This window comes from Carassius auratus, chromosome 22, assembly GCF_003368295.1.
Source record: "Carassius auratus strain Wakin chromosome 22, ASM336829v1, whole genome shotgun sequence".
Classification (NCBI taxonomy): Eukaryota; Metazoa; Chordata; class Actinopteri; order Cypriniformes; family Cyprinidae; genus Carassius; species Carassius auratus.
Genome location: NC_039264.1, coordinates 25,369,734 through 25,386,703, shown reverse-complemented (window position 1 = coordinate 25,386,703; position 16,970 = coordinate 25,369,734). Strand labels below are relative to the sequence as shown.

The 16,970-nt window shown below is 36.0% G+C and overlaps 1 protein-coding gene across 1 annotated transcript in view; it reads right to left on the bottom strand.

The window, feature by feature from the left end:
* The window catches only part of LOC113040157 (glypican-5-like), a 45,083-nt gene that overhangs the window by 13,037 nt on the left and 15,076 nt on the right, over window positions 1–16,970 (bottom strand). The window contains exons 7-8 of the mRNA XM_026198443.1: window positions 11,279–11,399; window positions 1,793–1,931 (exon numbers count right to left, since the gene is read on the bottom strand). Of these exons, the coding sequence (XP_026054228.1) occupies window positions 1,793–1,931; window positions 11,279–11,399 (260 nt within the window). The remainder of the gene's footprint in view (window positions 1–1,792; window positions 1,932–11,278; window positions 11,400–16,970) is intronic.

The following is a 16,970-nucleotide window of genomic DNA, read 5'->3' as shown; positions in this document are numbered from 1 at the left end:
TTATTTGTGTGCCATTTCCATTTAAGCTGTTTTTCTTTTTCCAAACAGTGCTAATAAAAGTGTACATTTTATTTATTTATTTGTGTTTACTGAATTAAAAAAAGATATAACAATATATAATTTGAGATGTGATAGAAATAACGCCATATTGGGTAAAAATTTTAATAAATAAGTAAATAAATAATTGTGTGCATATATATATATATATATATATATATATATATATATATATATATATATATATATATATATATATATACTTACAATATTTGCGTATAATAGGTCTAAAATATGTTTGTATGCATATATATATATATATATATATATATATATATATATATATATATATATATATATATATATATATATATATATATATATATATATATATAATAGTGTGTGAGACTATTTTCTACTACTTCAGAAACCAAAAGTGCCCATAGTTGATGAAATACATTTAATCAAGGGCTGGGAATGATTTTACAGAATAATGTCACAGGAGCATAGTCTCAGCCGACTGAATCAGCACAAAGCTAGAAATTTTAAAGCAGGGATGCAATTTGGAAATGTATCTGAGGGCAATGGACAAAGATGTATGACCTTACAGAAGCAGCGGTGAGGCCGGACTCCTGAGCAACAGACTAAAAGAACAGCGGGCGCTCTTTGAAAAATGGTGCAATAACTCGCTACACACAATTCTTTTCATCTATTATAAGGTGAAATCCATTATTTAGTCCAGTCCCTGAGTGCATCCAGCATGCTAGTGGAGCGGAGCACAGATCTACCATGAACACCACAGAAAAACTTTCTTACTTGTTATAAGGCCTTTGTTTTCATTGCTAAAATATAATATAAATTGATACAAAAAAGATAGTATATTTACTTTGTGTGGAAGTAAACCTTTGTAAGATAACACTGGGTTTCAGAGAACAGATTTAGAACTTGGAGGGTTTTTTACTGGGAAATCTTTATATAAAATGAATGCACCTCTGTCTAAAAGTTCTTTCTTTCTTTCTTTCTTTCTTTCTTTCTTTCTTTCTTTCTTTCTTTCTTTCTTTCTTTCTTTCAGACACCTTACCATTGAGCTTTGATTTATATTTACATACTGGGAAATTGTTATTGTTTGCTTGTTTTTAAGATAAAACACATTCAATTTTGCTTTAAAATTAAATTAAATTAAATAAAAAACATTTACAGTTATTGTTATTATTTTTTACCATGAATCTTATGCAAATTTGTTTTGATTGAGGTCTAAAACAAGAAGAAAAAAAAACACACTGGGAAATTGTTTTTGTACGTTTGATTGTTTGTTTGTTATCAACATAAACCTTATGCTTTAATTTATGCTTAAAACCAGAAAGAAAACAAGTTTATTTTCTTATATATATATATATATATATATATATTTACAATAAACTTAATTTAAATTGACTTTGATTTATACTTAAAACAAATTACAATTGCAAATTAATTAAAACCGCCCTTTGAGGATTATTATTATTAAAGTTATTGCAAGTTGCATTGATTGATTTAAATAAGGAATTGGATATCTGGGCACACAAGAGCTGCAACAGATCATGTGAAGGGAACAATATCGGTCCGGATGGCCGTGTTGTGATCAGCAGTGTAAATAACAAGAAGCGACTGACCTCCTAAAACAAACAGGAGACACAGTAAATGGCTCTGGGTTTCTAAGCAACATTGGACTGACGTCTCTCCTGGGAGCTCTGGATCAAGTAAACACAGAGAACAGTTGTCTTTGAGCCGCGGTGCAGGGGATGGATGAACTCACCTGTCTGGTCTTCACTGCGGCCCGATCCTTGACAGCCGTCTTCATCATCGCACTCACTGCTGCCTTCTGCTGCGTCGCCGCTGCTGGTCTCCACGTCCTCACGGCCATCTGTTCCCAAACCCATCTCCTCCCACATCTCCTGCAACAAAACATCCATCACAACACGTTTACTTCTGTGAGAGCCTGAATAAGAGGAACATTTAATACATTTAATAACTATTAAAAATTATGTCAAATATTGCAAATATAAATGTTCATAAAACTATATATGTCTGTCCATCCATCCATCTTACCCTCCGTCCGTCTACCCATCTTTCCTTCCTTCCTTCCATCCATCCATCCATCTGTCTCTCTGTCTTTGTTTCCTTCCATCCATCCATCCATCCCTCCCTCTGTTCTTTCTTTCCTTCCTTCCTTCCATCCATCCCTCTGCCATCCATCCATCCATCCATCCATCTCTCTGCCTGTCTATATGTCTGTCTGTTTTTCTTTCTTTCTTTCCATCCATCCACCCATCCCTCCCTCCCTCTGTTCTTTCTTTCTTTCCATCAATCCATCCATCCCTCTGCCTTCCATCCATCCATCCATCCCTCCCTCTGTTCTTTCCTTCCTTCCATACCTCTGTTCTTTCTTTCTTTATTTCCTTCCATCCATCCATCCCTCTGCCTTCAATCCATCCATCCATCCATCCCTCCCTTTGTCATTCTTTCTTCCTTTTATCCATTTATCCATCCCCCAGTCCCTCCCTCCCTCCGTCCTTTCTTTCCTTTTTTCTTTCTTTCTTTCTTTCTTTCTTTCTTTCTTTCTTTCTTTCTTTCCATCGTCCGTTCTTTTTTATTTTTTCTTTCTCTTTCTTTCTTTCTTTCCTTCCTTTCTTCCTTCCATCCATCCATCCATCCCTCTGTTCTTTCTTTCTTTCCATCCATCCCTCCCTCTCTGTTCTTTCTTTCTTTCCTTCTTCCTTTCATCCATCCCTCTGCCTTCCATCCATCCATCTCTCTGCCTGTCTATCTGTCTGTCTGTTTTTTCTCTTTCCTTCCATCATCTACCCATCCACCCCCCCTCCCTCTGTTCTTTCTTTCTTTGTTTGCCCTCCATCCACCCATCCATCCATCCACCCCTCCCTCTGTTCTTTCTTTCTTTCCCCTCCATCCATCCATCCCTCTGCCTTCCATCCATCCATCCATCCATCTGTTCTTTCTTTCTTTTCTTCAATCCATCCATCCATCCCTCCCTCCCTTTGTCCTTCTTTCTTTCTTCCATCCATTTATCCCTAAATACCTCCCTCCCTCCCTCTGTCCTTTCTTTCTTTCTTTCCATCGTCCTTTCTTTTTTCTTTCTCTTTCTTTCTTTCTTCCTTGCTTCCTTCCTTCCTTCCTTTCTTCCATCCATCCATCTATCTCTCTGCCTGTCCTTCTCTCTCTTTCTTTTTTCCTTCCTTCCTATCTTACTTCCTTCCTTTCATCCATCCATCCATCCATCCATTCATCTCTCTGCCCGTCTATCCATCCAGCCATCCCTCAATCCCTCCCTCCCTCTGTCCTTTCTTTCTTTCTTTCTTTTTTCTTTCTTTCTCTTTCTTTCTTTCTTTCTTTCTTTCTTTCTTTCTTTCTTTCTTTTTCTTTCATTCATTCATCCATCCATTTATCTCTCTGTCCATCTATCAATCCCTCCCTCCCTCCCTCCGTCCTTTCTTTCTCTCTCTCTTTCTTTCTTTTTTTCTTTCTATTTATCTATCGTTCTCTTTCTCTATCTGTCTGTCTCTGTCTGTCTGTCTATTAATAGTCGTTAACTGCTAGTTTTATGTAATGTTTAGAATAACTATAATCAGAAGAATCACCAGAATAATCCCATACTTTTTTTCTAGTAAGGACCAACCTGATACAAGCTACAGTTGTTGCAGAATGACAACAACGACAGCTTGTTCTCACATTCACCGTAAAGCTGTAGTGGTGGAATCTGACTGAAACGACTCCGTCTGAAGTGAATAAATGAGTGGAGATCACCCATCACGTCCAAATAGCCCCATGTGTTCCAACAAAGGCTTCCAGGCAAGAAGTCAAGGCTCCCAACAGCAGCATTCCAGCGCTCTAAACATGGATCCACTCAAGTGCAAATTCCATTTTCACAGCGAGAGAATATTAAACACGTGCAGTTGCGGGGCATTTCAGAACGGTTTAGAAAAACAGCTCTGGGAATCGCAGAAGTGCATAATTCATAACATCTTAACTGAGTTAGTTTCTGACTCCCGCATTGGTTCTGATTTTATACTCTGTCTCACTCTCCATCCCTCTGCCTTCCATCCATCCATCCATCCATCTCTCAACCCCCCCTCCCTGCCTCTGTCCTTTCTTTCTTTCTTTCTTTCTTTCGAACATAGAGAACTGCAAAACTACTTCATGGAAGTTGTGGCACAATCAAAGCCAATCAGAACATCGCTGATGATTAATATTCCATTGAGCAAGCTTTTGGTCCAATAAGATTTCACTGTGGGTGTGGCAACCAAATGTGACGAGACAAAAAAAAACTAGACAGAAGACAGAAGCTAAAAAACAAAACAAAAAATCTAACTTATTGCTTGTACGCTAACAATTTTTATTGTATTTATGATAATTTGATACTATTTTTTATTGACATTTTTTAAACACAACAGTAGAAATTAAATAGTCCATAAAAGGCACTGTATTATTATAATGTACAGCAATATTAGTATATATATATATATTTTGTAGAATAAGTCAAGGTACTACATTTATGGAATTATTAAATTTGATTTAAAAAACACCATCTCAGTTCATTCACTCTAGTTTAATATATGGTAAGAAAATATGACAAGAACTCATCAACATCGTCAGAACACATTCATCTTGTTAATATCCGATAACTTGATAGGAAGTTACAGTATGTAATGTATTAGTTTGAGTAGCTGTCAGCTGTTAAATGTATGTGTTTTAAATGTATGCTATTTTTTGGTCCCAAATTTGGTTTCACTGATATTCCTCTGTATCAAGAATCTTTGGGTGTAATATGTCACAGTTTACCTTATTTTGCTATGCTCACATACATAAATTAACTATACTGATATCAATAAGATATCAAAAAGTCCCAGGGGACTGTTAATTAACCGCTGTATAATGAATTATGCCACGCGTCATGCGAACACCATGGCAACAACAGAGAGAACACACTGTTCTCTTCCAGCGCGCCCACCCCCTTCTATTTAGATAAAATAGCGACATACTTATTATTGCTTTCTTTTTCCCCTGCCTTGTTCATTAATCAATTTAGCTGCACATTAATTTTTTAATTGTTTTGTTTGTGATAAGAGAAGACACAATTAAAGAAAGACCTCTCGTCCTCCACGCTGAGTCGTGAGCCAATATTGTTAGTGTTAAATTCACATGGTTTTATTAAAATACCTCACTTTACTTCACTTTAATTCTACTACCTAGATAAAGACGAAAAAATTGACGAAAAATGCATTTGAAACCTGTTCTACTGAGTTTAATGAGAAAATAACTTGAGTTTTGTTACTTCTGCTACCGACTGGATTGTGAAACGTGGACGTTCCATTTATTTTCTCCACCCCCTTTCTTAAGCCACACCCCTAAAAGCCCTCTCGGCTAACTAAACTGATTGACAGGCACAAGGTGTTTCTGACTGGTTAAAACAAACCTGTTCTGGGATTCTATGGAGTTAGAATATTGAAAAGAATAAAAAGTGACATTTCCCACGGTTGATATCATGATTTCATATCAAATGTAATTTCTCTACACTCCAGAGAACACCCACTTCTTATGCAATCAACTGCAGTGCAGAACAGGGCGCATACTAAAATCTTTAAGCGATAGATCAAACGTAGCGTCTGAACCAGCATGTGCATTAATATTCAGAGCTCTCCATGGTCTGTCTTCATTACATCTCCAAAAAGATTGCTTTTCTGCAGCAGGATTTTCGGAGTCATTTGGGAAACAAATTCCCTTATTTCTGTGGCAGTTTTAAGACCCCATTCATGTAAACGGATCGATAGGATGCGTTGGGGGTCTTTGTTGCCAAACCACATCTCCTTGACAACAGGCTCATCAACTGGACTGAGATACACCTCTAATGGTCAAAGGAAAGCGATACCGAGGCACGTTTGGCAGGGGGCAGAAAAACAGACCAATAACTTATCCAGATGCATGACACATCCAAACAATATTGCAAAAGAATTACAGCTTCTGCCTCTTAAAGTGACAATTCTAATCAAACTATCATTCAGTGTTATTTTAATATTATCTACATACTGTTATATTACTGCTCTATTTTTTAAATGAGCTTTTATTTATATATTTTTGGTTTGGGTCACACTTTATTTTAAGGTTAAATTTTCGCTATTAACAAACCATTAACTACAACTTTTGCCTCGATAAACTCCTAATTTGCTGCTTATTAATAGTTAATAAGGTAATTGTTAAGTTTAGGTTTTCGGCAGGATTAGGGATGTATAATATGGTCATGCAGAATATATGCTACTATATATAAGTACTAATAAATTGCCAATATCTTAATAGTATGCATGTTAATAAGCAACTAGCTAATAGTTAGAATTGGTCGCTATACTAAACTGCTACCGCAGTTTCATTAAAAAAATATATATATTTAGTAATTTTGTTGTGTTTTAGTAATTTTTTTTTTTTAAATGTAGCTTTATTTTATTTTATTTTTTAGTACTTCAACTTCCGTTTTTTCTCTAATATTTATATTTGTTCTACATCTACATTTAATTTTATTTGAAAAAAAAAAAAACATTTGTGAATAAAGGCTTTTACTCTTTCACAATATTTTCGAGTGCCTTGGATTGATGAGTTTTTGATAATATTTTTGTGCATGTTCGGCAAGAGTCGGATCAAACAGATGAATCGCTCATTCACATATATCAAATATTCAAATATATGTCAGAATCAGAAATTAAAATGAAAAATAAATACAAATTCAAAAGTTTAAAATCTGCTTTTATTTACTCACTCTTGTATCGTTCAAAATTTGTATGCTGATTATTTTTAATTGGAATTTAGATTTTTAATATTTGTATTTTTTCAATTGAAATTCTTAATATATTATGGAATTATTTTCTGAAATTTAAGCAATTATTTACTAATTTACTTACTATTACAGATCCACACATTTCACATTCCTTTAAAGATCATAACAAATGGCACATTTTATGTGTCGTTTAAGGTTTGACGTCTTTGACGCCAAAACGCGATTGATTTTAATGTTGGTTTCGTAAGCAAATGTAACAAGCAATGTCAAAATTACACACAATGGAGAATGTGTGTAATTTCACACAAGACATGTCGACTACTATTATAGTGCTTTTACAGTGGTTTTTAGACTATTTTGGCACTTCATGTGAACTATCCAGAACAATTACTGAACAACATGGACTTGGATGTCTTCAGATTGCATTGAAATTTGATGTGCGCATCCACTTGCATGTGATATATTGGTTAGTGTTTGTCTGTTGATGTATGTTTACATTAGATAGCGGGTTATGAAAGCATTCATACTCATTAGCATCCCTCCCTGACACTTCTCGGCTTTATAGAGTTGCGTAAGTCAAGCCTAGGGTTTTCTTCATCCGCCATTTTCGCAGGGAGGCCTCATAAATTACTTAGCTTTATGCAAAAGAGTATTACATCATACTGTCCGCTCAAAGCTGAAGGATGCACAGAAGAAAAAAAAATAATGACGACCTTTGATGTAAACTCAACCATGAGATGCATAAATCTTCCCTGTAGCGCAAGATGACTCACTCTTGGGACACGGCATTGCAATATTAATTTCTAAATAAGCCTTGATCAGAGACCGACTGGGACTTAGACTTTGGTTTTTCCGTGAAAAGCACTGGAGGTCATCAGATTGAAGATTTCACTCAGCTCTGAAGGTGTAAAGTGACACTTAAGATGCCAGGTTGTCATGAAATCCTGTCATACTTTCTGTACTATTCAGTGTGTAACACATGTCCTAGCTTTGCTAGACACTTTTATATGGGCCACATATAAAAGACTTCTGAAAAGGGCCTGTAATTGGTAACAACATGATGTACACTGCAAAAATCCTTGTCTTAAGAAGAATGTTTGTAAAAATCTTCCAGTTAAAATATGTAAAGATCCTTAGAACAAGATTAATTTACTTTAGAGGCAATGCTGCATAAAAAATTAAGACTTGTTTTCATAAAATGAATCTTTAATACAAGTATGTCTTGTCTTACTTAACTGAAACTTAACTTTAGAAAGCAAAAATACACATAATTGAAGAACCGACCCATAAAAATTATTATTTTTTTTAAATAAATGTATCGTTTCAAAGATTTTGAGGTGTTTTTATTTAAAAACAAGAAAAAAATTAATAGAAAAAACGTAAAAATAAAAACGTTTGTAATTGTTTGCACTGTACTGAAGGGGGTGATAGAGTTCAAAAGTCTTTGCATGAAACTGGATTTAGAAAAGTTGCTAAAAACATTAGCATTTAGGCTAACTGACTAAGCAAGATTCTCCATCATGACAACAATTTGTCTGAAAAACAGAAAACAGTTAATGCTAATACCCACTATAGGTATTATGCGGAAACGCATAAAATGCATTATGAACAAACACAACTGTAGCAAAAAATAATGTATGTGTACTTAAAAGCACTCTGCATTCATATACTGAATTCAAAATAGCATGCTAGTATAATACTTTTAATGCCATATATTCCTTATGTATCTCCGGCCCTTTTTCCACACCGCACTCTTTGTCTTCGGACGTCTGTTTAGGTTTACACGGCGTGAAAGCAAGGTCGTACGAAGTTATTAATAAATCGCTCATTTAAAAGAAATCTTCCCGACATTTGTTACAACATTCACTTCAAACATTACAATGCTCATGATAACTTTTGGTAACTGTACCATAAATAAATCCACTTCACCAGCTAATTACTCTTCAATAGTAGCTATAGAAATATATAGCGCAAAAAACGGATGTTCAAAGAGAAAATCGTTGAGATGGCTACGCACTTGTTTCTCTGATGCACACGGTCTACAGCAAGAGAAGTATGCTTGTGTGTTTAAGTAAATTTTCCAACCCCCCAGCAAGAGTACCAAGGTTATGTATTACTATTAGTTGTATACCAATGACGTATTTTGCCTGTCAGTTTTTACGCAGCATAGGTTAATTAAATACCAGTCAGCAACTGAAAACTCCCGCAGGTCATTGTGAGAGCAAAAAACCTCCAAGACCTCACCAGGGTCTTGAAGACCTAAGGGAATTATGAGTATAATTTCACAACCAGTTCAAAGTGACCTTCTCCTCAACCCCTGACACAAATCTACTGTACTTTCCCAGCGTTCTTGCCTGCCAGTGATGCAAGTCCTCACAGCAAAGCAAATGCGGCTAGGGCTGGGTTGGGTTTAAACATAATGTGGAACCAAAACGTCTGGTTTTAATGGAGCAATGAAAGACGTTACAAAATGTCTTTCAGAGGGCCAAATGAGCTGCCCTCTGTACCCTCCCAAACACAGCTGCAGTAGCGACAGACTTTGCCATCAAGCCAAGGAGGTCTTTAACACTCCCGCTGAGGATGCTCGGTCTGATCTTGCTGCAGATTGATCACAGAGCAAACCCTGGACTAATGACACCGTCTCACCACTCTTGACATGTGTGCTGGCATCGAGTTGGACTATTTTTGTTTGGTGGGCAAGCTTGAAAATAGCGCTTCTGGCAGTTCTTAATGTCTTCCTTTTTGGCTCACAAAGCAAACATTCAGGGAAAGTTTTATATAAAGAAACACACATGAGCCATAGCTGTACTTTTTTTTTTTTTTTTTTACTGTTTCTCAGATTGTTCAATATGTCTCTGGTTAAAAGATGAAACAGACCATTAAAGGTCTCAGGATATAGGGTACACCTTAGTAAACTCAAGTCATAACCAGGGTTTGAAATTAACAACTGCCAACCTGCCAAATGTGGGTAAAAATCAGCTGTGGCGGGGCAACGTTGTTAAATCACTAGCCAATTTGGCGGGTTACTTTTTGAAAGTTATGTTCACACATTAATTTCTTGGAGAAGTTCATGCAAGCTAAATCTGCATAGGTTTAGCACAAATACTGAACTCGTGAGACATAATGACATTGAGTAGTAGTCTATAGGCTATTGCAAAAAACAAACAAAACAGACCTACAGAGTGCACGCATAAGTGACTACACTAACTTTTTTATTAGTGCGCCTATGCGTTTAGAGTTAGTTCTTTAACTCACACGGCATGTTTCAGTTTATTAATATGTATTAAAAATGATCACATAATTCAACATAAGGGGGCAGAAAATGTATATATTTATATAATTGAATATAGTTAATATTACACGAAGAGTGACGTTTAAAAAGAAAATCAGCATGGCAACAAATGAGATACTGATTTTATACAAAAGTTCAATAAACTATAAGCAGGGGTGCACATAATATTTTCAGCCTGGTTCTCATAAAAGAACCTGGAGATTTGGTTTGGTCCTCACACTGCATATAGCATGACCCATTAAATATAACTATAAAAAATGAATGAATAATAGTTATAATATTATTGCACTTTATTCATTTAGTTTTTTTATTTTATTAAATAATAGTAAATAAACTAAATATTAGTGTGTGATAATATTATTAAAAATAAAAGGCAGTCCTAGTATTAAATACAAATACATTTATTTTATAGTAAAATTAAAAATAAAATGCTAATATTTACTACTACTTTCTTTGTTTGCCTCTTTAAAAAGAATCGCTTCATGTATTCCCCAATTTTAAGTCGCTTTGGATAAAAGCATCTAAAAAAAAAAAAAAAAAGCGTTTTCATCATACTCAAACTTAAAATCAGCAGGCTTTTATTTTGGCATGTTGCCGACAAGTAAATATACGCGCTTCCGGATTTAGCGCTGCTGCTGATTAAAGAGTGTCAGTGGACGAATGTGACAGTTTTGCATTGTGCTTTGAAAACGGCATGGCATAGCCTAGATTTATGCTTTCAGGTTGAAAATAAAACTTATATAGTATAGTTTGTGATCTAAAATGGTAATTGTGTATTAACAGCTGTCAACCATGACCGACAAAATGCAAATGGCGCTGTCAGAACATATTTATATAATGCATTTTTTTATTTTGGTCACACATGCGGACCTGTGGACCACTTATGTGCACCCATGACTATAAGGTAACATCAAGAGACACTTTACGTTTTAGACACCATATTCGCTGTTTTTACTCAATTTTGCAAAAAAACAATACATCATTCCAAACACAGCCACAGCAATGTTTTGCGACTCTAAACAACATGACAGTGTTTTGTTCCTGAATGAATCAACCATTTAAATGATTCGGTTCAATCGCAATTAAGATCTTATTTAACATTCACCATAAGCAGTGCTTGAAGTGAAAAAAAGAAGTGCCGGTACTCACTAGCATATTTTGGGACCTACCTGGTTGAAGTGCTCTAGCTTTTCCTTCACGTTGACCAGGATTGGATCCACACTTCTGATCTTTATCTCTGGGTTGTGTTTCTGGGCTTTCAGTCCATTCCCCACCACGTGACCTGTATAACTGCAGCAGAAACAGAGCAAGAGATAAGTTACCCATACAGAAATCGAGCACTCTTTGGTCTGATGATAATGATCTCCCAATTTTAAGGCCTGGAGTCCTAAAAATGCAGGGAACGCTCAAGGCTTGTCTATAAGAAACAGGCTCAAGGATTGATCGGATGTTCAGACAGGCGTTTCACCCACATAAATGATTCATTATGAAGCCTGCGGTGAAGCCTGAAGACATAACTACAGTATGCTGCAAATGTAGGTATTGACCCTGTGCCCTTTTATTAGAGACGTTAATGGAGGCCAATGGAGGGCGTCCTTCAAAAAAGGCCAAGTTGGTGTAAACAAGGCAAGCAACACAAGATGCTGACCTACTAAACAGTATTCGAGAAGGCACAACAGATTCAGACAGGTTGGCAATAAAATCATTTAATGGATCCATGACAGTGGTGCTATTCAGTGAAGGATGTTGATGAGGAAACAAACTTCACTCCTCAGGGGGAAATCTCAGCGTTGGTTGCCACTGTTAGAGTGCCATGTTCAGCAGCCTATACGATCAATGGGTCAAGCTCAGGCAGGGCACATAGGTTAAGACTTTGATTAAGCACAAAGTGTGAACTTTAAATACATATATGACTGGGTGGAAGAGTGGATAGATTACAACATGCAGAGCTGCAGGGATTTAATCGACTGTAATGAGCAAAAATAGAACTGAAGTAAATGGACAATAACATAATACTGTTGGATGCCTATACAAAACTTGCAATGATAATTTACACTACAGAATGTTATGTGGTTGTTAGGTGGTTACTTTCCGGTGTCCTGACATTTTATCCTACCAGTCAGATTTTCCTAACGGGGTTTACTGCGCATGTGCACATTAATATTGCATCCTTTTTTTGTGCTAAACAACGATATTTAATGTTTCTGCATTATTGTAAGGGTACGTTTAGGGTTGGGGTATTTGTAGACTTTAATAAAAATGCAATCTAATTGGCAGAAAAGAATATTTATTGTTTGGTTTCCTGTAGCTGTATCCCTTCTAGCTACAACCGCAAATATAACACATAATTACCGTATTTGCAGTACTGTAAGGGTAGGATTGTGGTAGGTGTAGATGTTAATAAACCATAACTTTACAGTAGCATTTTTCGTTGTTGAATTGAACTACCCACTGTTTTAGTGGGAGGTAGGAAAATCTGACAGCGTAAGACAAATCGACAGAACACCGGTCCAAATAAAATGATCCCGATATTATAGCCAACAATTAAACGGTCCAAAGTTTGCAAAAAACTTAATATGACATGTATCAAATCTGGAATGTTGCTATGTGGTTTCTAGGGTGTTGCTAGGTGCTTACTTTCTGGTCAAAATGAAAAATAAATACCGTATTTTCCGGACTATAAGTCACACTTTTTTTTCATAGTTTGTCTGTTCCTGCCACTTACAGTCAGGTGCGACTTATTTATCAAAATTAATTTGACATGAACTAAGAGAAATGAACCAAGAGAAAACATTACCATCTACAGCCGCGAGAGGGCGTAGATGGTTATGTTTTCTCTAGGTTCTTGGTTCTAAATAAATGCGACTTATAGTCCAGTGCGACTTATAGTCTGAAAAATACGGTAAATAAAATAAAATATAAATTTAGGCCCAAATTAAAAGGTCCAAAGTTAACATAAAACGTAATATGATGTCATAATTAGAATGTTGCCATGTGGTTTCTAGGATGTTGCTAGGTGGTTAGCCCATGATTAAAATTTACAAAATGCTCAATATGACACATGACATGACACACACACACACACACACACACATATACATATATATATATATATATATATATATATATATATATATATATATATATATATATATATATATATATATATATATATATATATATATATATATACACAAATATTACATTACTCTTTTAAAATGTAAATTTAATAACATGAAATTATTCAACATGACATGACAAAATATTGACTGAATATAGAGGAATGTATCATCAAGGGACACATTTTTTTTTTGTAAATTAACACTGGCAACACCTTTTTTAACTGTCGCAAATGATGTCACAAATCCATATTATGAAGATTTAACGTCACACATACATCAATTTATGCAAAACCCTTTTTTTTAGCCATTGCTAGATTATCACACAGAAGCTATTTCCAGCACCAGCGTCCTTGAGACAGACAGGAAGACAGACAGTCAGACAGATGGATCAAAGGGTTAACAGTGGGGGGCATATAAAGCGCAGCGGGAGGGCAGAATAATGCAGCCGTGTGCTTGTGCATCAATAAATGAATGCTTGTGGGAGAACTGGCCCGCTGTTTTCACCACAGCTAATCTAAGTGAATAAATAATGACCCCAGACACCTCATGCTGCATCCGAACACACGGCTCACTTTGCAAGGTGGAAGCACTTTGTCAGGAACAAACGTGAGACAGACTTGTTTGTTTGTTTGTGCTTTTAGCTGTCATGTGTAAATGCATTTGGATGGCAGGTACGATGGAGATGAGATATGCGAGTATTCACTACATCAGAGGAGTGGATTATGTGGCTTATTTAAAAGAAGAATGAGCTGTCTGTGGATACTGTCATTTTCACTGGCTCATTCTTTCTTTGGTGAGCCAAATCTGCTTCATATGCGCATAATTAAAGAAGAAACAATCTGCTCGACGTGTTTCAATAAACATACATCAAACCTTAAAACTGATCATCACGCATAGACATTTTTACGGAAATTTGCTATAGCATGACTCGAGCATGCTCGTCTTCTATATTTCTCTGCAGAGGCGGATGAATATTTCCAGGACACACTTAATTTTGAGCATATTGCATTTTTCATGAGACATTACAAGTCTATCAGTGGCTTCAAATATCCATTCTGATAAGCTATTGGTAGAAATTTAAAGCGCCCCTATTGAAAGTCTTAATAAATGTTTCTGGTTTTGGTACAGTCAGTATTGAATGAATTAAATGAACTAAATTAATTAGATCCCGTGTTGCTAGCGCTATTCTAGGTGGATGCTCAGGTGTTCTGATTCTGATTGCTAGGACATTTCTAGGTGATTGTGTACTGGGCCAAGTCAAGTCTTGACTCAAGAACTCCTTAAAAAAGATAATCATCAAAGACAACAACAACTACATCCCTGTCTTGGTACAGTCAGTACTGATTAAAACAAATTAAATGTAAGGTTGCTAGCACGTTGCTAGTGTTTTAAGAGGTTGGGTTCCTAGTTTCTAGACTATTATCTAGAACATATTATTATTATTTTTTATTTGCCAGACAAAAAAATGTAATAAAATAATAATAATAATTTAAATACTATCTTTATTTACTCACCCTCATGTCGTTCCAAACCTGTATTATTTTCAGTGAAATCTGAGAGCTTTCTGTCCCTCCATAGACAGTTACAGGATTACCATGTTATGAGTGGTTATGAAAAAAAAATGAATGAAACACATTTGTCTGTTCACTCAAAGCGCTTGAGATACAGGGTCTCTTCTGCGGCTTGGTATGCTTTCAACTAAGTTTTTTTTTAAGTCTTGAGCAAGACTGTACGACATTCACATTACATTATTTGACAGATTTTTACATAGAAAGGGCGACAGCACATCGCATTAAAGGAAATGATCATTCATGTTTTCATAACCACTGGCCAAATTAAAAAAACATAAACTAAAATGAAATCATCTTTGAGAGCAAGGGGGCCCTATTTGCAGCTTGCATATTTTGCGTATAGGGAGGATCAGCTCTGGTCTTATGGGTTTGGAACAACCAGAGGGCTAGTAATTAATGGGTGAACTGTCCCTTTAAGAAATACATGCAACATTAGTTTAAACAAGTAGAAACAGTTTTATCACTAATAATCTCTAGACGAAAATAGTGCAGACACTGGTCAAGACTGAAACTTTCTATAGATACTCCAGTGAGCTTAAGCACAAGTAAGAGCAACTGTTCATTCAAATCGCCTCAGCAAGCGCCTCTAATATTAGCATAGCCTACCACGTTTCTCCCACACACAATCCAATCAAATACCAACAAAATCAAGTCCTGTTTTTCCTAAAAAGAGTTCATACATAAAAGAAAGACCACAACAAACAAGTCACCTCATAAAGTACTTTGATTATGACACAGACAAACTGCTTCAAATACGCTACAAAGAACATCAGACTCTCCAAACAGATGTGTTAGCGAGAACATGGGTCGTACTGTTCAGAGCGGTGGGCTTGTCACTGCACTCACCCCCATTTCTCACAATAATTAGCGGCTCAATAAATCCAAACCAGAAAAGTCAGAGAAAAATATTTACCCAGCTCAAGACCAAAGAGTTTGGAGTTCCCCTTTGACTAAACGCTGCTTATTTTCCCATAGAAACCACACACACATCCCCTTGTGAGGAGCAAAGCTCCAATTAAATTCATCTGCTATATTGGATTAGCTCATTTGTTTGCTCAGAAAGGTTATGAAACTCGGCACCTAATGAGTTAGCAATATCCGTTCTTCATGAGCTATGCATTAGAGGTTTCTTCAATCTTAAGAACAGCTTTTCCACAAGTTATTGCCTTTAGCAATGACACACAGCCTAAACGGATGCCATACGCTAATATTTCAACAGTCCTTTTCTATAGAATACACAACTTTGGTGTAGAACATCTGAGTAAGCTATGCTTCCTGTCTTACGTCGGCATTTATTCAGCAGTGTGCCTTCTCATGTGTGTAATAACCGGGCGTAAGACCTTCTGGTTGCTAGTTTTCCATCCTATTTATTGTCTGTGGTCTATGAAGTTGGGAAGGGCCCATGCTAATGTAGGACAGCTGTATCATATCTAGTCAGCTTTGAACTGCGCAAAGCTAACAGCGCCGTTCTGTGTTAAAGCAGCAGTTTGGAATTGAGTAGTTCAATAATAAGTTGTAATACAAGCACTGGATATCGTATATGCAGTTACAGTATCCATTACAGGTTTTCAGGTCAATCAGCCACTAATAATACAGCAAATACTAGCATTATGTGGCACTTGTATGCTATACATCAAAAAGTACTTAGACAGCACTAAGGCCAATCTATGAAATAGAGTCTAGGTAGAAAATTCACTAAGTTTACATATGGCCTCACTGGGGAATTTACTAAATAGTTACGCAATCGTATCTCTATGTTTCGATCCGCTTACCAACCGCAGTCCTGTTCAAGCAGGAGCTGAATGTACTAAAATTGCACTGTGGTGTTTTGAAGTCATTTTCATTATTATGATAGCAAAACACCTACTTCAGGTTTATTATACCAAACAATGTGTGTATTAGCATTAGCATTACTATCAAGGAGAGGTGTCAATAGATCTACAGTGAAGCTAAACTGAACATGCTACACAGAACGGTCATTTCATATAAAAAAGTACAAAAGCGAGTGAAAATTAGACAAAGTACTATGAAATCCAATTCTTAATTTGTCAAATGTAACCTTTAGCTATGTTTTCCGGCTCAAACCAATGCTTAGAAACAAATCCTTTTGGAAAAGCAGCAATTGCCAGAATTGCGTGGTTTTTAATGGTCTAGTTTAACTTTTTTTT